The sequence below is a fragment of the Sceloporus occidentalis genome, unplaced genomic scaffold (assembly GCF_023333645.1).
Source record: "Sceloporus occidentalis isolate IW3139 unplaced genomic scaffold, rSceOcc1.0.p SCAF_1, whole genome shotgun sequence".
NCBI classification, from domain to species: domain Eukaryota; kingdom Metazoa; phylum Chordata; class Lepidosauria; order Squamata; family Phrynosomatidae; genus Sceloporus; species Sceloporus occidentalis.
In genome coordinates this window covers 63,692,606-63,716,347 of record NW_028316981.1, presented here as the reverse complement: position 1 = coordinate 63,716,347, position 23,742 = coordinate 63,692,606, and the positions used below count along the sequence as shown (strand labels likewise).

General features: G+C 41.7%; 1 protein-coding gene and 1 pseudogene across 1 annotated transcript in view; both read right to left on the bottom strand.

The window, feature by feature from the left end:
• Window positions 1-13,767, bottom strand: part of LOC149321492 (nuclear pore membrane glycoprotein 210-like) — a 131,188-nt gene extending 117,421 nt beyond the window's left edge. Inside the window, exon 1 of the mRNA XM_089523152.1 lies at window positions 13,402-13,767. Within this exon, the coding sequence (XP_089379278.1) occupies window positions 13,402-13,583 (182 nt within the window). The 5' untranslated portion in view covers window positions 13,584-13,767. The remainder of the gene's footprint in view (window positions 1-13,401) is intronic.
• Window positions 13,768-23,236: 9,469 nt separating this feature from the next.
• On the bottom strand, window positions 23,237-23,329 carry LOC149321491 (U6 spliceosomal RNA; annotated as a pseudogene).
• Window positions 23,330-23,742: the final 413 nt, after the last annotated feature.

Genomic DNA, 23,742 nt, shown 5'->3' with positions numbered 1-23,742 from the left:
ATGTTTGTTGCCATCCTACAATGTATCATCCATGTCCACTCTCTTCCCTTCCATTCCTGTTCTAACTACATATGTGCTTTTCCAGCTACCCTGCGTGCTGATGCCCTTCTCCATTTCCCTCTCTGGCATCCCACACTTGCCATTCCATTCCCCTCCCTTCCACTGTCCTCCTCCATATTTCTCTTCTTGCTATTTTCCTTCATCAGTAAACAAAGACAAAGGGATTTGAAAGAGGATGCAATCCCACTGCTTCCTGTCTGCTGGTCTTCACCGAGTCAGAGCAGGCTTTAGAGCTCATCTCTGCTGCAGAGTTATAGTAATTTAAGTAGGCACTCATGTTTTTAAACACTCTTTCCTTCATTTTTCATTGTAACAACTGGAAGCTTTCATGATTTTTAAAGTTATATTGAAGAAGCACATTCAAAAATAGTAAAAATGTTTTCAAATATAGCTGGTATATTTTTTGTAATACTCCATTATGCACCTGATGTTATCTTTCATTGGTCTTTGGTGTAGGAAACTCATTTGATATTGATCAATCCATCCCCTCAATATCTCTCTGCCAATATGGATACTAAAATTTTACAGTCATGTTAAATATTGGTCTAATTTTTTGGTCTAATTTATTTTGAATCTGTAACATCTTGATCTTCTTTTGGTATTATTTTTATGTGGGCATTTTCCCAGGACCTGGGACTTCTTTTTTTTAATATGTTGTTCATTGTTTGCTCTAATGGGATGATTAATTCATTTTCTAGTTTTTCTCTGGTAGACTGTAGTTAATCTATCAGTATCAGGTGATCAGTATCAACTTCTGTTCACAACAGGAATGGCTCCATGGCTTGTTGGTCTGTTGTATTATGTGGCAGAAGCCAGCATCTCTTCTCATTTTTGTTCCTTGTGAACAAACCAAAGAAACAACCTGAGAGCAAAATCTGGAATCTTTCCTTGGTTTGCATTGGGATAAAACTTCCCCTTGTGATGTAATTTGAATGTATCCAGTCTTTCCCTCTATCCCAAAGAAATTAATTCCAGGTGTTTCTGTCTTCCCTGCAGCAGTTTCACCTTCCAACATTGTCTTAAAAATGTTTCTTAATTAACCTGCAGAGGATAAAACAATGGAAGAAGGGAGTTTTGAAGTTACCAACTCAAGTCACTAAAACCTCTCTCTTTCTTTTTTTAAAATGCTTGCAGTTTGAATGAAACATCAGGAACCCATTTTCTGAGAGGCATTTGAAATTAATATATTCTCAGGATGGGGCCCCCAATGTTCTTTTGTTTCTCAGAGCCCAGGACAGGGATAGTTATGGGACAGAGAAGTGAAACATACTCTGTGGAGAAGCAGCTGTGCACACAACAAGGAAGAGAATAAATCGAACACCACCTAAGAAATAAATCAACACACCATGAGTACTGAAAATGATGAAGCCACCCCTGTCTGCCAGGACATCAATCAGATCTGCAGTATTTCCAAAGAGGGCCAATAACCCTTGTCAATGCCATTCAGAACTAGAGGACACAGATTTTCACTCAAAATTTACAGGTTTCCCCAGCAACCCAGTTCAGCTGATGTGCAGCTTTCCTGCCTAAGCATGATTTTCTTAATTTGGTTTATTGAAACAAGCTTCAAGGTGTGATTTTTGCACCCAACGTGTTTCAATAAACCAAAGATAAACATAACCAGAATTTTGGGTTTGGACATAAAGTTGAATTATTAATTGAAAATGGAATAAAAGGTTTTTGCTTTCATTTGGACCATGTCAGAAGAGAGAAGGAGGCAGATGAACTCATGAATTCAACGCTCACTTAAAGATCATGTTGGCTGGGGATGATGGAAGATGTAGTACAATCTAAAAGGGAACAGGTTGGGGAGGGTTATGCTAAACAGCCACTGAGTTGAACTGCACTAATGACATATTTACCTAACAACAACAATGACTAAATACTGAACATGAGATCTTAGGACATGATTCAAGTAAAATTTACAAATGCAGATTGCAACAATTTAAAGCAATAAAAGTAGTTTAAACAGACTAAAAATTATTTTAAAATTTAAAGCTAAAAACATGTAATTCATGCACAAAAACATCTGGAATCAATCAGGACTCAAAGGCTTTAGTAAACAGACATGCTTTGACTTGGTGCCACAGTGAACTCAACACTGGCACCATCAGGCTTCTAAGGGGAGGACATTCCACAATCAGGGTGCCACAGCTGAGGAGACTCCACATATTCTCAAAGATCATGTCAGCAGGAAATGATAGACCCCACTGATGGGAACTAGAGGCTAGCCCTTCCAGCAGACCTCAGTCCTCAGGCAATTATACACAGGGAGTACTCCTTTCAGTACTGAAGCCCCACAACATTTAGGGCTTTAAATGTCACTGTATATAAAATCAGCTCAGTAGTGTACTGACAGCCAATGTAGTTCTTTTAAGACAGTGCAATTCTGTCTAGGTGATATGTTGCTCAGCAGTCTAGCTGCCGTGCACCAGCTGCAGTTTCTAAGGCCCGTTCCGCACGGGCAGAAAGTACGTGCGCAGCACGTACTAGGGTTAGAAAGGGGCATCCTTTCTGGACGCCCCTAACCCTAGTACACGCTGAGTGCATACAAAATGGTGGCGCCCATTCTACATGGGCACTGCCATTTTGACATCACGGACGCTTAGCGTCCGTACGTCGGAAATAAAGCCACGAGTGCACCATTGGTGCCTTGCGGCATCATTTCTGTGCTGCAAAAAGAACCCGCTTTTTACAGGTTCTTTTTGCTGCGTCCAGGAATCACACGGTTTGTCCGCTGCGGTTCCCTGACGTAGCAACCACCGTTATCTTCAAGGGTAACCCCATATTGAGCACATCATAGTAATATACTTGGCAGGTTACATGAACCACTGTGGCTAGATTAGCTCTGTCCATGAAAGGCTATAGCTGGCAGAGAAACTGAAGCTGATCCCTAGCCTTCTGAGCCATTGAGTCCTCTTGTGCCTCCATTGGCATGTGCTACTCAAAAGACTGGTTCAGTTTTTCAAAGAATTGTTCAAGAAGATAAACAAATAAATTCTCTTTTGCTCATGAATCAGTATTCTATAGAGCTGGACTAGAGGATTAAAGTTCAACTCAAGTCCTTTCTAAGTCCATGCTGAGTAGGAATAGTACCATTAGGCAATGAAAAATCAATAGTTCTTTCATCCTGAACATTTAACCTCCAACCAAAAATTAAAGAGGGGGGAAAAATCGAGAACATGACCTGAAACTCCTTGCCCTATTTTGCCTCTCATATGCACAATAGAAGATTAACAGTGTGTTGATGTTTAACATGGGTTACTTCCTCTGTACAGAAGTCCGACAATGCAGTAGTTTTGTTAAAACTCATTTCAAGATTTTAGCCCAATGCTTTGTTATGCAGCAGAAAATATAGAGCCCAGTGCACAGAGCTAGGATGTTTGGTAGTTGATGAGTGGACAGTCAGATAGGCAATGCAAGTCTTGTTTAAAAAAACAAAACAAAATGCAGAGTAAGTTGGGTGTGGTATACTTCAGTGGCTTAATTCATTTGTAATACCAAAGCCATTCCATTCCCCTAGAAAACTGGTAACACTATAGCTCTGCAAACTGTAGCCATTAGGAATCACTAACAGAAAATTATGAGCAACACACTGGATTTCAATCCTCATGATCCTCTAAAGAAAGCCTTAAAGGTTAACTGAAATAAAAGAGATTTAAACTTGTTGTGCAAATGTGTCAGGAAGCCTTGAATTAATCATCAATATCCTCTGTACTCATTTAACTCAATTTGTCTAACTGTCAAATTACTCTCATTTTTCTGTCTTTTAAAACAAAAATGAGGAAATGAAATGGCAAACTGGAATAAACTGCAATGCACAACAGTAAGATTAACATCTGTTGTACACACAAACAGTGACCCCAAATATTTCAATTTTTTAAAATAAAAATAGTATTTTCACCCACACATCCTGCTATGGTGTCTTAGAAATCAACCTGAAGACAGGACAAGAATGCTTATTACATTATATTTGAAAGAACAACTTCAGTCTGAACTTTGAAGTGCTAAAATGCACTTGACTTGAAGATGGAAACAGGAAGGAAAAAGGCACTAAAATGACTGCTGACAGGTTTGTGGCTACTAGTAGCTATCACTCTTCATTGTTATAAATGAGTTCTTCAACATCTGCTGGGCTAAACAACTTGAGAAAATAAATGGTGATGAACCCAATCACAATCTGACATTTTCAGAAATATAAGGATCTACTTTTGCTTCCTTGACTGGAACCAAAACTCTTCTGAGAGACTGAATGGCTGATAAACACACACACACACACACACACACACACACACACACACACACACACACCCCTCTATTTAATATTGTAGCTTGCCTCTATTTTATTCTTGAGTGCTAAAACATATGATATTACTTACTGTGAAGCAGAAGCAAGCTACAATATTAAATAAGTACAAAGTGATCCAGTTCAAATACACCATAGTTTGGTAATAACCTAATTATAATATTTACTGGCAGCAAATGATTTAGGTTAATAGTTTTTCTTAACTGTGATGCATGGTTAGTTCAACCAATTTTCTCCTTTTTAATTACCCCCCCCCCCCCCACACACACAGAGAGAATAGTACTTATAGAGGCTTTGAATCCTTAATATGGGTAGATCACACAGTGAGAAAACACCAAGCCTCTACTCATCTCCTGGTTGAGTCAACCTAAGGTCTGCCTTGCATCCACATACTGACAATAATGTTAAGTTCAGTCAACATGAGTGTGATCCAGCCTAGGCCTGCTTTGCATACTTCTCATTTTGAAGACAGGAAAGCCAAATATCGATCTAATAATAAGAAAAATATTCATGCATATGTTTTCATTAGCTTGGATGGGAACAATAGGCTACTTCTGAATAAATTGTATAGAACTGGACAATAAACAACACAACACAAAAGTAAGATAACATATGTCACTGTTCTAAATTGTCTCTCTGTGTGTGAAGTCACAGTCATAGGGGCCATTCAGACTACAGAAAAAAATGGGTTTGAAATCGATTCTTCCATGTGAAGTTCATATTGGGCCTGATTCTGTCACAATCCAAGTCAGGACTTGCACAAGGAAATGCCCCTTACCCCGGGGTATCCAGATTCGGGCTAAAAACTGTCTTTTCTCAAAAGACTCGGGTTGCGCCAAATTTGAACTTGCCCTCGATCATGATCGGGGCAAATTAGGGAGGGATTAGGGGCAGGGGTGGGCAGAGGTCAGAGCATTCCCTCCCATCATCAGAAGGGAGGGAGGGAGGAGGAGGAGGAGGAGGAGGAGGAAAGAGCCGAAAAAAGGGGAATCACTGGATGCAAAGGATGACAGGAGAAAGGGGGAAATCAGGGGTGACTTTTGGGCTGCAGAAGGCTGTCAGAGAGAGGTGGGGGTGGAGAAAGTGTTGAAGGAGGAGGAGGAGGAGGAGAAAGGGGCTGTGGGAGGAAGGGAGCCATGGAGGTGATCCTAAAACGGAGCAGGAGGAGGAGGAGGATGAAGGAGCTGGAGGAAAGGGTCAGTGGGCATCCCCAAGGAAGGAGAGGGTCTGAAGGAAGGAGGAGGAGGAGGATTTCCAGGGGGAATTGGGTTGTGGGGCTGCGCTGGGGCATGTAGGGAAATCAGGCCGCTTGTTCTACTTTCATTCCCTCTTGCGCCTGGATTATTGTCAGAGGGAGGTGGGGGGTGGTGGAGAAAGCTGAAAGGGAGGACAGGGTCGGAAGGAAGGAGGATTGCCCAGGAAAGTAGGGCTGTGGGTCCAAGCTGGGGCATGTAGGGAAATCAGCCTCTTTTGACAACTTATGCGCATTATTTTTTGGGTGCTTGCTTGTTCTACTTTCCTGTTGCTCCTGGATTATTATTATTATTATTATTATTATTATTATTATTTGTGTTATATGAGGATGCTACAGGAATGTATGCGCTGCATTTCCATTTTATTCCCAATTCATTCCATGGGTCTACTTTAGTTGGAACTGACAAGTCACACTCTCTCAGCCTCAGTGGAAGGCAATGGCAAAGCTCCTCTAGCAGGAGAAAAAGGGTCAGGTCAGGTCAAAGGCAGGGCATGAACGGAGCCCACATCAGGCACCCCCCCCCCCCTTTTCATATTTTTTTAAAATTATTTTTGACCAAATATGCACATGGTTTTTTTTCTTGAGGCAGATAGAGCAGGGCTAGCAGCTTGTGCAAGGGGTTTCTCTGCTAGCTTCAAGGGGAAATGTTGCGAATGCAAATGTTACAATCCTACAATGCAAATGTTACATTTTTTGCTCTTGTCAATTAGGCAATGATACATGCTTTTGCTACTGAATTCAGAGGCAGCCCTGAATTGCTTTTAAAAGAAAAAAAATGCATGGCAATTGCATCTTTTACTGGCATTTCTGAGGTGAGGAATTTATTATTATTATTATCATCATCATCATTATTATTTCATGTGTAAGAGGCATTCTGGGGGGCAAGGAGTGGGAGATGCATTAGCTTGCATGGGATTGAAAATGGGGACAGGGGCAGATCTGACCCAAATGCCCACATATACACGCAACACACAAAAAAGAGGTTTTAAAAAAATTGACACCAGGGCATTTTTTGCATGGCTCTTTAAAAAAAAAGGAGGGGGGAGAACACCTCCGATGCCCCTGCAAAAACGTCACCATGACGATCGCTTGATTGACAGCAGGCACCTTCACAGCAGGCACAGAATGCATTCAATTTAAAATGCCCCTCTTTTTGTAGTGGGCACTTGCTAACGGAGAGATTCGGGGGAGGGGCATCCAAATCAGCCCAGTTCCTTCCAGATTTTTGATGCCAGTCTGAATGGGGCCATAATTTTATGTCTGTTTTTTCCTACACAGAGAATATAAGATTAAACACACTTGTGAAACAACTCTACTTCCTGTTGTTTTTCTGTGCAGCAAGATATTTTAAGTAGGTTTATGAAACACTTATAAACAAAACATCAGACTAAGAAGCAAGGAACATCAAGATAAGACTAGTGCTTAGAAATTTTGTTAGTGGCCTAGGCTTATTGAGCAGAGTACAAAAAGTCATTGGGAGATGCATCTGTCTGTGACATTACATGTAACATGACAAAACATATAACATAACTAGAGCTGACCACAAAAAAAAAAAAAAAAAAAAACTGGTATAAATGCCAACAATATACAATGTGCCTGCGTCATAGGCGGGCATGATATATGCGGCTTTCAGCATACACTGAAAGTCCCCCCCCCCAGAAGAAGTAATGGGGCACAAGCCCCATTAAAAATAAAAATAATCCACTATACGCGGGATTTCCCTTATGCGAGGGGGGGTCCGAAATGGTCCAAGGGGAATAATACACATGAAAGATATTAGGTTTCAAAATGCCAAACATGGATCCCATTACAAAATCAGATATATTCAGCAGAACCTTTAAACTGAGTCCTGGAAAATTCATAACAGATTTAAAGTTGAGAAAATGTTGAAGTTGTGAATTAATTTTTGCTTAACTTTGAAATTAGCAGTAATCTGATCTGCTATTGTAGTGTGGTTCTGTTTTTGTTTGGTTTGGTTTTGGGGTACAAGGGGGCTTAAATGCCCTAAAGGCATCAAATCTCATCTGATCTTGGAAACTAATCAGTGCTGGTCAGTATTTCGTCTCCCATCTGACATGGAAATGGGGCACTAGGCTGCACCCACATGGTCAGGCACCCCCTTTCCATGTCAGGCATGGCATGTTTTCTCACTGGGGTCTTCTCACTAGTGGCAATGGCAGAAGGAGGTAAGGGGCTTGTGGAGCTTGTCACCAAGTTTTGGAGAAACTCCACAGAAAACAGCAGGTCATTTAGACCTGTGTTAAGCCCTTCTGACCTAGGATCAGGTCAGATCCATCAAATCCATGTATGGTCTGTGGGATCCTGGCTCAACCCCAGCCTGGGGCTAACAACCTGCATTATCCAAACAGGATGGACCATTTGGTTTGTGCGGACAGCCCCTTGGATGGGAGACTGCCAGTTCATACCAGGTGCTGTAGACTATGGTCCCAAACAGACTGGCAGTAAGTGCTGGCTTGGAGGTGGCATAGAGGTGTAGCACTTAGATGACACATGCCCCAACACCACCCCAAGCTGGTGTCATGCCGTCCACCTGACCAGATGGTGGGCAGTGTTGCGACACTCTGGCAGTGTGGCATTTATATTCCACATGCCACTTCATAGCAAGTGCTGTAGACTATGGTCCCAAACAGACCGGCAGTAAGTGCTGGTTTGGAGGAGGTATGGGGGTGTGGTGCTTAGATGACACACGCCCCAATGCCGCCCAAAGCCAGTGTCATGCTGCCCACCTGACCAGATGGCAGACAGTGTTGCGACAAGCTAGCACTTACTGCCGGTCTGTTTGGGACCATAGTCTACAGCACCAGCTATGAAGTGGCACCTGCTATTTATATGCCACATGCTGCAGGAGCGCTGCAAAGCTGTGGCAGCGGCTGAAAGGGTGCCGTATTGCTGGGTCAGAAAGGAGCAGCACTTTGTCACCTCTTTTTCAGCTGGGAAAGAGTCAGACTGGGGCCACAGCATGAGGTTGCTGTGGCCCCAATCCAGTGCTCAAATGGGTGGAGTCTGTTTTGGCCCTATATTTCAGAGGAAGGAACTGGCAAAAACATGTCTGAGTATTCCTTGCCTAGGAAACCTTGGTGAAATTCATGGGGTGGCTGTATGTTAACAGGCAACTTGAAGGCACACACATACAGGCTCCTTCAACACAGTCTCACCAATAGTTCTATTTCCACACACTTTTTACAATTAGTAATCTTAATCTCTGAGTTTTTGCTTAGATTTTTTTTTTTAAAAAAAAAGGAGATTCAAAATTCTAAGATGAATATGGCCTGAATATTAAGTAGATTCACTTAATTACATATGATTTCCACAACTTACTTCAATCCTTACAGATCTAGATGTTGTGGACAGAATTTCACATCTCTTTAAGTCTATTGTTCATATCTATGGTTGTGCTTAATAAGAAAGGGTTTTTTTTAAGCCTACACATAGTACATTGGGAATATTCATCTGCTATGAAAATCCTGACAGGCTGAAATAATACTAACATCTGTTCGCATTTCTGAAGCCTGCTAAATTCACAGGAGCTAATTATGCTTCTTGTATTCACTAAATACAAGATTGTCAGGTGGTGAATGCTATGAGTTGAGCACATGTTTAGCCCTCTCCCATTGAATGAATGGCACTTCAGTTGCTTAGGTGTGACTGGATCAAGGTTCACATGCAATCATGACTGTCAGTAAACTCTTGGCTTTGAGATTCAGTTTCACTAATGGATCAAACATCTGCTCTGACTGTTCTAGATTTACAAATGTGTACATTCACCAGTGTACACATGTTTCTCTGAAGGATAGTTTGTTAATAATACTATTGTGTCAATTATCTTTCACAAGGAATTAGCCCAGGCACTCAGTTATGTTGATTATGTAAGGCCTGCAACAACTGATCTGCCAATGCTTCTTGGACAAAGGCCAAGACCAATGCTGCATACAATTGCTCCCACACACATGTCAAATGCCAAATGTCCAGCAGGTTTTACAGTAGGATGATCTGAACATAGTCACTATTGTTCACATATTTGTTATTCTGTACTGAGCATGTCCCGTGCAGATTAAATCTAATTATGCCAGTCAGTCATGTTTAAAGGCTTAAACATAATCATAGAATCATAGAATTGGAAGAGACCACAAAGGCCATTCAGTCCAACCCCTTGCCATGCAGAAACTCTCAATCAAAGCATTCCTGACAGATGGCCATCCAGCCTCTGCTTAAAGACCTCCAAGGAAGGAGACTCCACTACACTCCGAGGAAGGAGTGTGTTCCACTGTCGAACAGCCCTTACTGTCAGGAAGTTCTTAAAAATGGCATTAGAATGGCCATATGAAGTTAGTTTATCTATTTATTGATTGATTCTGCGAGAGAGGCGGGATACAAATAAAATTTTATTATTATTATTATTAGGATATCTTCCCAATTTTACTCAATGTCCCAAAGCTTAGATTCAAGCTGTTTCAATAAATTATCTAATCAAAACCTACTCTTCCAAAATACATTACTAAGCCATGCTGGGGAGGAGGGAGATATACCAAATACCAAAATACAGGTTGAGTCTCTTTTATCTGAAATGCTTGGGACCAGAAGTGTTTTGATTTCAGATTTTTTTGCATTTTATAATATTTGCATATGCATAACAAAGTATCTTGGCAAGGGAACCCAAGTCTAAGCATGAAATTAATTTATTTTTCATATACATAATGTAGTTTTATACATAATATATTTAATAATTGTATGCATGAACCAAAATTTGTGTACACTGAACCATCAGTGTACAAGTGTGATTATTTCAGCCACCGACGTGGACCATTTTGCATTTTGAAGTATTTCAGAATTCTGGATAAGGGATACTTAACCTGTACATCAACATAAGGGGAAAACAGGAAAAAAAATTCTACAAAGTAAGTGCAGTTGAAGTCCCAGTTAAATGCCTGTGATATGTCAGTTTAGTATAACACTTCTGTAATATGGGTACTGGTACAAAATCATCAGTCAATTATCTTGCTATGGCTGATTTATGACAAACAATCAGTTTGTTTTTTCAAGTTTTGCATGCTGTGTTCACAAAACATAGAGCCAAACTACATGCAAGGTTTACAGTGCTTAGGCAGAACCAAATGTTAGATGCAACCGTTATTTAAGTGCTGTGCTGTAATTCCACTGTAACTGCCAAAGCTGCATCATATAGAATTCTGGCCTTTGTAATCTGGTGAGGCACTAGAGCTCTCTGCCTGAAAATTATACATGCCCCTTCTCTTTGCTGAATTAACTGAGTGAAAACTACTTTTGCACTTTGGAATTAGTTTGCAGCATCTGAAGTAAGTTGAGGGAAACAAGAGAAAATGAAAGGAGGAGAGAGAGACCTGGGACATTTTTAAAGGAGCTGAAAAAGTGGGACAATCAGGACTGTTCCTGCAAGACTGGGACAGTTAGAGCATATTTTAAAGTGGTATCAAAATGCTATAATTGTTTAGTGTGAAAGAGATGTTAGTAAACTAAGTCTCACTGTTACTATTAGGCAAATGTGCATCAAGGTACATGTTAAATCTCTCTTCATGCAGTTTTGAAAGCATGGTTGCTGGCAAGACTGAAGCAGAGAAGGAAGTGGTTAAACTCCACCTTCCCGCCTGCTTCCCTGATAATTATGAAAGTCTCTAGGAGCTGCAATTCATATTTTTAAAATATGCATATTAAACCTGAACAAAGACTTTGGCCTTTTGTAACTTACATTATTTATTTATATTTAATTTATTCCACAATTCTTTTTGCTAGTCTCTTTGCTGATAAAAGTTTGTTTTGTTTTGCTTTTTTGTAGCACACAGCAGTTTAGAAAAAGGGGGAGAGGCAAAAAGAACCAGCTGTTTTGGCCTGACAGGGGTATGCAACCCCCAGACTGTGCAACTTCATTCCAAGGGAAACTAGGCTGCTTCTCATATCCTGTTGTCCTTCCAAAGATGGGAAAGCAACTTTCTGTTCAGACAGGTTAGGCAAGTGATTAGGTGCTGAGGAAGGGGCTTTTAACCTGTGCATGCATTCTAAAGTTTTTATTAATGTGCTTTTAAAACTTTTATTTGGTTGGATTTTAAAATGACCTGTTTAATTATAATTTAAACCTAATTTGTGTGTGTGTGTGTGCTTTAAATTTTTAGCTCCTTTAATCTTGCCATGAGGTGCCTTAACTCCCACTTTTTGAGGAATGGCAGAATATAAATAAAATAAAACAGTGACCCTCAGTGGTAACTCTGATCAACTCTAGCTATAGTAAAGGAGTACAGGAGTTTTGGTCCAACAGTACATGGAGCTCCATGCATCACTCTCACCTCATTTACAAGAATTCATCTGCCTGTCTGTGAGTAGCAATTTTTACTTGGCACAGGTAACAAGGCAAAAGGGTCAGGCAAGGTTGCAAACTATCACCCTATTTATTCAACCACAGAGAGCTGGCTTAGATCATAGGTAGGAGGACTGAAGATCAGAGGAAGGAATATTAATAACGTCAGATATGCAGATGATACAATACCACTAGCAGACTCCAATAAAGACCTTGAACAATTACTGAAGAAGGTCAAGGAGCAAAATGCCAAGGCAGGCTTAATGCTGCACATTAAGAAAACAAAAATAATGACCAAACAAGAGCTACAAGAATTCATCCCAGCAGATAATGATAAAATTGAAATAGTTAAAGTGTTCTTTCACTAAAGTGTTGTTCCAAAACATGGCCACATAGCCCAAAAAGCCCACAAAAAAACTCTGAATTACATTGCCAAACCGGGTTATTTCTCTAGTGTGATGCAACCTAAGATACCACACTTTGGCACACTGTGACTTGTGGTGGGAAACCGAATGCATACGCACGTTAACTTTTCATGGCCCACACTTTGAAAGAGATCCCTGGCTGGTGTGAGGGGACACAGCTAACTCTGCATGACTGTGAGATGCATGTTTCCCACCTTCATTTAGGAACCACAGCTAAGGCCTGGGACAGTGGCGCAGCCACCCTAGAAACAGAAGGAGCATAAGAGTCCAAAACACACTGCAGAAATAATCCAGTTTGAGACTGCTTTAAGTTGCCCTGGACTCAGGGAATCCTGGCAATGGTAGTTTACGGTGGTCCCAGAGCTCTCTGACAGAGGAGGAGGAGGCTCAATGTCTCACAGAACTAGAGTTCCCAGGATTCCCTAGCCAGGGCAGTCAAAGTGGTCTCAAATTGGATTATTTCTGCCATGCGTTTTGGACCTTTGGCTGCATCCTGCAGAAATAGCCCAGCTTGATACTATTGTATCTGCCAGGATGGCTCAGTGCCATGGAATTCTGGGAACCATAGTTCACTGGTGCACCAGAGCAGGCCTTCTTCCAATACCACCCCTGAGGCTTATCTGTTTCCACACGGCATGTTTTGCAGCAACTAGCCCTGCAGGACCAGAGGCGGCTAAGGAGATCCCAAAACTACAGGTGCCAGAATCCCCCCAGAGCAGATTCTTTCGGCAGCGTGGATGCAGCCCTGGTGACGCTTCGCCAGCTAAAACATGGCAGGGGGAAGTTCTGTGAGGAAAAGGCGAGAGAGCTTGGCTGCTTCCAGATTTCTAGGATGTACAGCTTCCCTTGTGCCCAAGACATTTCCAGGCTTTGTTTGGCTTTTGGTCCAGGCGTAAAAGGCGCGCTTTCCTGGCAGCTTGTTGCCCGCAGCAGCAGCCGCCCTCCTCCTGCTGCTGCTGCTCCTTCCTTTCCTATCCTCTCTCTGCCACTCGCTCACTCGCTCACTCACCAGCGGTAGCAGCCCTCGCTCGCCTCCAGGGTGAAGTGGATCTTGGTGCTCCGCGCCAAGGGCAGCAGGACTTTGGGGATGTTCAGCTTGGAAGGCAGGGCGGCCAAAGGCCAGAGCAGGAGCAGGAGCAGGAGCAGGAGGGGGCCAGGCCGAGGGGCCCACCGAGGGCCAGAGAGGGCCATGCTGCTTGGAGGAGGAGGAAGGCGCCCAAGGGAAGGTCCTCCCCGTGGGAAAAGTTTCTCCTGGCTGCCTTTTGTTGTTGCTCTAAGCTCTTTCCTAAGGCAAAGGGGAGGCGGCTTCAGCAGCACTCACTACTACTACTACTACTACTACTACTACTAGCCTTCCTCGCATTCACAGGGGAAGAAGAAGAAGAAGAAGAGGCGCAAAGCCCCCAGCGCGCGCGCAAAAGAGCGCCCAGAAAAGGCGAGAGAAGCTGAAGAGGCAGGAGCAGGTGCAGCAGAGCCCGCCTCAGGAGAAGGAGGAGGAGGCCTCCGGGGAGGGACAGACAGCCTGCCCCCAGACCTCTTTGCAACCCTCCCGCCTCTTCCTCCCCCGTCTCCTCCGCCTCCTCCTCAGGGAGGAAATGTTTGGGTGGCTTGGTTTTTTCAGCCTCCCCCGTTTGGAAAGGCTTCAGCTTCTCAGGCCGAGGAACTGGGCACCCGAGGTTTTACAAGCACAAAGGCTCACTGGAGAATGGAGGGCAACATAATAAATGAATAAATAAATAAATATGGGGAAGCTGACCAAATTAAAAAGCACACCGCACTCATATAGGGCCCAAACAGACAGGCCAAAATAAAGCTGCTTCAGGTCACTTTGGAGGTATGCTGTTTAAATGCTGCATGCGTCTTAAGAGGCTGGAAGCCATGCCAAAGCCATGCTCCAATCCTAAGGACCAGAGCACAGCTTCTGGCCTCTTAAGGTGAGTGTTTCATTTAAACAACATACCTCCAAAGTGACCCGAAACAGCTTTATTTTGGCTTGTCTGTTCAGGTCCATAGTGACCAGAGGGCCTCACTGTCAAGGAGGACAAGACACACTGCAAAAATCGAGGACAAGCAAGAAGGACAGAGGGCATGACCAAATTAAAAGCTCACCACACTCATATAGTGATCAGAGGTCCTCCTCAATGTCAAGGAGGACAAAACACACTGCAAAAATGGAGGACCTGCAGGAAAGATGGAGGGCATGGCCAAATTGAAAGCTCAAAACACATGAGTATCAGTTTAGGCTTCTTAGTCCTGCTCAAAATGGAGGACGTTTTGGAATGCCTTCTGGACAGAGGGTTGAAAGGTAGGACATGTCCTGGAAAAGGAGGGCCTCGGGGCAGAGGCGCTGTGAGGGAAGGGGTGGTGTTTTTCCCTTTTGTGTCTCCTTGCCTATACTCTGCTTTCCCTAGCTAAAACTGTTGGGGTTTGTGTAATAAAGGTGTTTTTAAGAAGGACACCAGAGTAATTGCTCTTAAAACTTTTCTTGGGGTGGTTGCTGTTGTTGTTGTCTGCCTGCCAGTCCTTTCGGACACCAGAGAGAGCCTTCTCAGTAGCTGCTCCCACCCTCTGGAACTGCTTTCCTTTCCCCCAGCAAGCAGAACACTTTTTTACTCAGGCAGGCTTTTAAGACACAATAATGGGATGGCTTTTATATGGGGTGTGTGTTGTAGTTATGGCTTTTTTAAAACGTACAATTGGTCCTTCCCTTACATGGGGGATCCATTCCAGACCCCACCGCGTAAGGGAAAATGTGCGTAAACTCATTCCCGCAGCGCGCACCCGTCGTGCCCCATTGTTTCTGCCTGAGCGCAGGAGAAATCTTTCCGGCACAGCTACCAACATATGCTGGAAGCCACGTATGGCGCGCCCGTATATGACGTGGGTGCACTGTATGTAATTGTATACTGTTTTTATTTTGCCGTATTTAATTGCTTTAACATTTTTATTGCAAAGTGTTTTTGTTTTTTAATGTTTTTATGCGTGAGCTGCCATGGACTCCTTTCTGGCACAAAGGTGGAATAAAATCTAACATATAATAAATAAGGTCACCCAGTGGCTTTCCTGGCCAAATTGAACCCTAGTCTCCAGTTCAACACTCAAGCCACTACTTTATGCCAGCTCTCATATGGCTATGGCTACGGAGGCTGCCCAAGACTTTTCTTTCAGCTCCTTTTTTCTCAGCAGCAATCTTGGGACAGGAGGGAAAATTGCAGCAGATGATCATGGGAATTGTAGTTTCCAATGGGGGGGGGGGGATCCCAGGGTAAAAGTAGAGATGCATTTCATACCACCACAAATTCGAATTGACAGCAAATTTGCAGTAGTAGAGGATTTGTAAATGTAATAGTTTACCGAATTTACCTATTTTGGGGATGAGTAGTGATTCCATTCAGATTGACGCTCAGTTGCCTTTGACGTCATTTGATAATCTCCTTCGAAATGACCCCGGATTTGCCTTGGAATAATCTTCCAATTTTCCTTGTGTGAAACTGTCCTAAGGCCATTTAGCAAAGAACAACAGCACCCCAAATCCACAAAAACAGCAATACCTTTTTGAGACCAATCAAAATGCACAAAATACATGTGGCAAGGTTTTGAAGTTCTTTGTCAGGCAAAGATGTTAAAAATCATACAGGAGAAAGAAAGAAAAAATGACAGTGTTAGTCATAGGCCTGCTGTGGATGTCACAAAAATCAAATGCTTGTGCTTCATGCTACCCTGCAGTCTGTCACTGATAATATTTTACAAAGACATATTCCCCCCCCCCCCCCCCCCAGATTTATGCTGTGGTGTGATCAAAAGTATTGGCTTTACTTTAGGTTTTGTTCTTGGAATACTTGTCAGTACTGTATTGCAACATCCCCCCCCCCCCCCAATAATTATCACCAATATTCAGACTTGAAATTATGTGCATATGTTGTGTGATAGTTACCAGTATTTATTTTATACTTGCTGCGGTTTAATACAGGTAGGGTCCCCCATATCCAGAACTTCAAAATCCATAATTGTCCACATGTGTGGCTGAGAGAGTGACATCTTTGCTTTCTAGTTCAATGTGCACAAACCGTTTCATACACAAATATTATTAAAAATATTGTGTATAAAATTGCCTTCTGGCTATGTGTATATGGTGCATATAAAATATAAATTAATTCTGTATTTAGACTTTGGTGCTATCTCCAGCAGCAGTAGTGGTGGGTGCACAGATGTAAGATCTCAGAACAGCAGTGACACCATAGCTAACACATTAGCACTGTGGGAGGCAAAAGAAAACTTCCTTGCAAGACCCTTTAAACTCTGTGATGAGATAGTCCAAACTAAGCAAAAGGAAAAGTAATGGAGGATACAGAGGCTTGGAGATGTCTCATCCACAAGGTTGCCATGAGTCCTTGTGGTTGACTTACAGGCAGTTAACAACAAACTCATCTCCAAAATATTTCATTGTCTATATGCAAATATTCCAAAATCCAAAGAAATAAAAAATCCGAAACACTTCTGGTCCCAAGTATTTTGGATAAGGTAGATTCATCCTGTAGTAGTACTGTATACAAAAGCATATGAATGTTTTAACCTACTCTCTCTTTCTTTCTCTCTACACACAGTTTCACACTGGAAAAAACAGAAGCCTCCAAGAAAAACAATTGATGGAGATTTTACAAATGAATGCCATCTGAAAGTATTTCAATATTATATTATTCCTGTTTCTTGTAACCTACTGATGTCACTAGACACAGTGTTATATTAATCTACCACCACAATTTTAATGCAGATACCAGCCTGTTTTCTCATTGAGATTAGTACATAAACAAATGATACGGAATCTGTTTTACCTCACTGTAAGGCCTCTTGTCCTGTGTTATACGACTAATTTTCCAATTTCTGAATGTGTGTTTGCAGTGGGGAGGGGTTAGAGTTCTGATGTAAGAGGAAGAAATTGAATCTCAGATCCCCCTCTTCCTGCCTTCACAAAAAACCAGCAGCTCTTGCCTCTGAAGCTCTGATATTATTGGGATATTACTGAGAAAATTGTGGGTGGGTATACTGCAAGAGGTTCTTGTTACATGGCATCCATTGCTCTCCTAGGCTTCTATCACACCCCTAATATGGAGAAAATTCAGACTAGCAACCAAGGCCCGCTCCAGAGGTGTGACATTTATATGACGCGTTGAAATAGGGTTGCACCAGGGCTGCCTAAGGCAGCCCAGAACCAGCCTCAGAAGGAAGAGATATTTTCCACTCCTTTCTGTGATCCATTTGGAACCACAACAGCAGGCACCCTCAGGACTGTGGTGCATGGTGGTCCCCAGGACAGTCGGGTCAGAAGCAGCCTCTGGCCACTCCTTCCTGCCCGACTTGTTTCGCCCTCAAAGAGAGGAATCATATCATATAGAAGAGTTGGAAGAGGGTGCTTTTCTTGGCAAGCTTTGTTCAGAGAGAATTTGCCTTTGCTGTCCGCTAAGGCTGAGAGAGTGTGACTTGCCCAAGGTCACCCAGTTGGTTTCCATGGATGAGTGAGGGTTTACCAGAGTCATAGTCCAGTGCTCAACCCTTCAAGTAGCTCACTGGCTTTCACCTGATAATATAACTTTAATTATTTCCTTGCACAGCCATACTTCTTTACATTTATGTTATATTGATTAAAGAAGAGAACTTTATCATTTCAATAACTTATTTGATGCCCTTTTTATTTTTATGTTATCCTAGTGTAGTGAGCTTCTAAATTTCTGTTTTAAACTCAGATATCACTCTGTTGCATTAATATTACAATATATATTTGAAAACCAAGGTAGGATTTATAGAGTTCAGTTTTATTACTGACATTTCTCATTTAACACTGCTGAGAAATACGTGTGAAGTTAAGATGGTGTGCATAAAAGTTGCTCATAGACAAATTATGATGATCTATATAATATAAGGTCTTATAGACAATTAAAGTCTTATAGGCAGTGATAGTTATATAAATTATGGAAATGATGAAATGATGGTAATTGAAAAGAAACTTTATCTTGCTGTATCTTTAACGTGTGTGTGTGTGTGAGAGAGAGAGAGAGAGAGAGAGAGAGAGATTGTAGATGTAGTGATACCTGGCACACACATTCTGGAGCTCAGTAATTTTACAGGCTACATTGTAATGTGCCAGTATCCCATACTGTATGTTTTATCTTTTGCAGTACAAGTGGAGCAACCCCTCAGTGCACCCCATAACAATAACAGCATTACACTTATTTTCATTCCCAGTAAAAGCTAGTGTAGAAATAGAACATAACTACAATAAAAGTTCAGAAAACCAGAATCAAGAGGTATGAATTCCTTTCCTCCAGGTTAACTAAAATTTTCATTTACATTACAAAAGAATACAGTACAGACAGGCTTACTTTGAGAGTGCCATAGCAGAAAACATCCAGCTTTGCACCTAAGCCTAGAGACAGGGTCCTAGTCGATTGCAAAAATAAATAAATACATAAATAATAAAATGACAAGTATTGAGTTATCTCATACAAATAGTTTGGGGACAGCCAGGACACTTTTAGGAACATGCCGGCATGATTCACACATCTAGAAACCGCTGCATTTATTTTTCCATGCTGTGTTGTCAGTGCCTGAAACTATTTCTGTGTCCCTTATTGTTTCTGAAACTATGCAGCTATGATCCAAAACACATTGCAGAAATAATCCAGTTTGAGACTGCTTTAACTGCCCTGGTTTAATGGTAGGAAATTCTGGGAACTGTAGTTTTATGAGACATTTAGCCTTCGCTGTCAGAGAGCTCTGGTGCCACAATAAAGTAATCTCAAAGAGGATTATATCTCCAATGTGTTTTGGACCTTGGTGAAATCAATTTAAGGGGCCATATTAACATAGCTGTTGACAGTGTGCTTATTCCCCTCTGCACTAGGCAAAGGGATGGGAAAGGGCAATAAAATAGAGTGTGAAGAGTTCTGAATGTTTTGGATGCTGGGTAACACTCCTTCAAGATGAAAGCAATGGAAAATCCACATTTGATTAGCAGAGAATACATGCGAGGACTGGAAGTTGTTTAGTTATGTTCAGCTTGGGCCTCTAATGTATGGAAGTATGTCCAAAGTATTATTCTATTAACACTGGTCCTTCATGGGAGAAAAGCATGGAAATAAATGAATAAATGGTGAAACCAAGCACTTGAGGGCATGGAGTAGCAACTCCCAGCTCCAGAATGGCTGATTTTGCTTCTTTAATTATCATTTGTTATTATTTGTGATAAGGTACAGGATGTCACCACCAGGTTAGGTAAGTGCTGTTTCATAGAATCATAGAGTTGGAAGAGATCATAAAGGTCATCCAGTCCAACTCCTGTGCTAAGCGGTTACTGGGATTTGATTCTTTGGGTCTAGGAGTATGTCCATAAGGGCAAGGCTGAAGCAGAGCTAGAATTTGTTAAAAGATTTTAATTTACAGCTTTAAAATCCAGAAAATACAAAACCTTTCAGGTTTCATTGAAAGGTATCAGTAGAGATACTGGCTATTTTGGACTTTGATTACAGGCACTCTAATATTTCACTAGAAAACAGAGGAAACAGTAGGTGTACAGTCAGTATGCAGTACCCACAGATTCTTTATCCATGGATTCAACCATCCACAGTTTGAAGATATTTTTATAAATAAGATAACACCATGATACTTGCAGAAAGCCTCAAAGACCTGGAACTACTAAGAAAGATCAAGGAAGAAAGTACAAAGGCAACCTGTTGTTGAATATAAAGAAAGCAAAAATAATTACTACAGAAAACCTATGCAAATTTGAATTAGACAACGAAGAAATAGAAACAGTAAAAGAATTCTCATACGTGGGATCAAACATTGATAAAAATGGAGGCTGCAGTCAGGAAATCAGAAGAAGGTTAAGAATGGGAAGGACAGCTATGAAAGAACTAGAGAAGTAGAACTGAGCAGAAAAGTTAGAACCGTACAAGCCATTGTATTCCCTATTGCTATATATGGATCTGAGAGTTGGACAGTTAAGAAGGAGAATAGAAGGAAAATCAACTCATTTGAAATGTGGTGCTGGTGAAGAGAGCTAAGGATTCCATGGACAGCTAAAAAGACAAACAAATGGGTCCTGGAGCAGATCAGACCAGAAATCTCCTAGAAGCCAAAATGACAAAACTCAGGTTGTCGCACTTTGGACACATCATGAGAAGGCATGAATCATTGGAAAAAAACAGTAACCCTAGGAAAGATAAAGGTAAATAGAAAGAGAGGAAGGTTGCATGCAAGATGGATGGACTCTATTAAAGAGTATGAGTTTGTAGCAGTTGAGCAGAGCAGTGGAGGCCAGAGGGTCTTGAAGATGTCTCATCAGCAAGGTCGCCATGGGTTGAGATTGACTCAAGGGCAGTTAACAACAACAAACTGTAACTATCTGAACTTCCTCAGTTTAAGTACTCTTAATTTCATCTGCTCCTCAGGCAGCTTCTAATAGTTTCCACAGCCTTCCCAGCTGTAATCCTGCAGAATATCAACACACACTTTAATTCTGGACCTTTCTTGTTGCTAATTTGTGTAACTAAGGTCCGTTATAGATGAGCCTAAAAGTGCGCACTCTGCGCGTGCTAGGGTTAGGAAGTGGCGGTGCTTCCGCACACCCCCAACCCTAGTGCGCGCAGAGCGCACACAAAATGGCAGCGGCCGTTCCACACGACCGCCGCCATTACTACATCATGACCGTTCTGCCTCTAAACAGGGCGGCGCGGTTGTTACGTAGTGGGGCCGTGTGAGGGTGCTTAGTGCACCCTTTCCGCGGCCCCGGAAGGAGCTCCGTTTCGGAGCTCCTTCTAGGTTTGCGTCGCTGGGCACAGCCTTTAGGTGGCTGCGCCCAGTGACGCAGAGGAGAAAGGAGCCAGGCAGCCCCTTTCTCCTCCCTGCTGCCGCGGGGTGTCCTTGGGGCTTGAAGCCCCAAGGACACCCCTTTCCAGGCCTCAGGGAAGCGGCCTTTTGCCGCTTCCCTGCGGCCTGGAAAGCGGCGGATTGGGACCTCAGCGGCTGCCGCTCTGGCCACTGAGGCCCCGATCCGGCGGGGAAAGGGGTGGGTGCAGGCCGCCGCTTTTCGGTGGTCTGTAACATGCCTAAAACCCCTCAAACCGCACCTCACTCAGCCTCCTTGGCTGTTAACCCCACAGGGTAGAATGACACACACCTCTCAAACACAGCCCCTGCTCTCTATTTATACTTGCTCCTGGGAGCAGCCCCCACCTTTTCCTATCTTAAGTGTCATTGGCTGTTCCTAACATTCTATACTGCTGGTTTTCTCTATAGGCAGAGAGTACAAAACTAACCCAATTTATAACTAACTCTCGATTAATCCCTCTCCCAAGTATCTTTTCAAGGTTCACTGGAAGTGATTGTCTTTACTGATGTAGTTTCTTTGTATGGTACATAATTTCTTTACTAGATTCATTACTGGGATATCATTTGCATAGAGATGTTCAATCAGGTCTGAAATACCTGTTCCTTTTCATAAACCACAGGTATTTTTCCTATTTCACAGTAGCACTATTTTGACTCTACTGCATTACTGAAAGAGAGCAATTCATGATCAGATCAAAGTTGGGAATGTTATAGTAATGTCAGGGCCTTTCATGATTCAGCACCTTTTATTACTTCCAATGCTCTACTTACACCATTTCTCTTATGTTGGGTTGTTACAGTTCATTGTAATCTGTTGTTGTAATGTCACTTTGGGGAGAAACTTTCCTGTTCTGCAACCTTCCCATTATCTCTCTCTCCTCTCTCTCTCCTTCTCTTCCCCTATTCCAAATCATGTTTAAATTGAAGCTATAACATGTCTTGTATTATTTATATACAGTTCCATTTATTGATATGCTCCCAGATGCATTTCTGCTGATTTATAAGGGGTAATGTTCAGCTCTCTGCAAGATAACATAACCCCATAATTTGTTGTTGTTGTTATTACAACCAAGGGAATATTAGTATGAATTTTCTAACTTTATTTTCATCATTGTTTTTTGTGACAAGTTATTTTTTTAATGATACTATATTTTACAGTGTTTTCCTCCTTGCTAGCTTCATTTATCTGGATTACAGACTTGCTGTAAGAACTTCTACACTAGTTTATAATTCCACTCATTTCTTCCTTTACCTTGCTGGATAACCTGTAACTGACCTGGACTAGATTAATTACTCAACAGCTCTTGCCTTACAACCATCTGACTCCTAGGTCAGTTGCTAATGAGCATAGGACAAGCTTCAGGAATGATATTATTATTATTATTATTATTATTATTATTATTATTATTAAATATATCTTTCAGTGGTCTTTTATATATACTTTCTAGATTAACAGCTCACTCTTCATTCCATGCTTTTTCCCCCACCACCTCTTCATCACCTTTAGGTTAGAAGCTGGTTATGAACATGGCACTGAAAATCCTTATTATGAATAGGGATGGGAAGAACATTTGAAAATATTGTGTGTGTGTGTGTGTGTGTGTGTGTGTGTGTAAAATTTTCCTCTCTGAGTGTCAAGAGACTCTGATGAGAATAAACCTTGACTTATGAGGGCCTTCACAGTCCGGGACTTTTTCTATCAAAACATTGCATGTGGTTGCTTTTCAAAGAGAATAACATTTTCTGCACATGAAATAGATTTTTTTTCTGTACAGGAAACAGCATTTTCTGTGCAGAAAGCAACATTTTGGTGGAGAAGAGAAAACTACACAAAACAACATGAAAATTATGCAGAATGAGTCCAGAACTATGAATAGCCATTGAAAACTGCAGTTTTTAATTATTTTCTTGCAGGAAAAAGAACATTTCCAAAATCTATTTGTTGCGGCCTTTAAGAAGAAAATTAGTGAAGATTCTTAGTGCTGAGTAAAAAAGCACATGCTAATCTTCTCTGTATCGTTCCAATTTTAGTATATGTGCTGCCGAAGCACATGATTTTAAGGACGATAAAATTTTTATAAATTTTTAAATTTTTAAAGTATTCATGTAAACTATTTTAGTTTAATTTGTATTGTATTGTTTGTTGTATATTGTCTATTGAGATGCCTAATAAAGGTTGGGATGGTAAAAAAGCAAACTCTTAGTCTTAAAGCCATAATAAGAAAGTATGTTCCTCTGCTGAAAATCACAATTTATTTGACATCTAGCTTGGCCCTTAGAACAGCTGGAACCTGCCCATCTAAAGTCCTGCTCTTTGGAATGGAGCAAAGAGGGGGTAAAGGTAAACATAGTCCCATGATATGAATGTCTAGTCGTAACCAGCTATAGGAGATTGTGCTCATCTTCGTTACTAAGCCAAAGAGCCAGCATTGTCAGAGGACTACTCTGGTGGCCATGTGGCCAG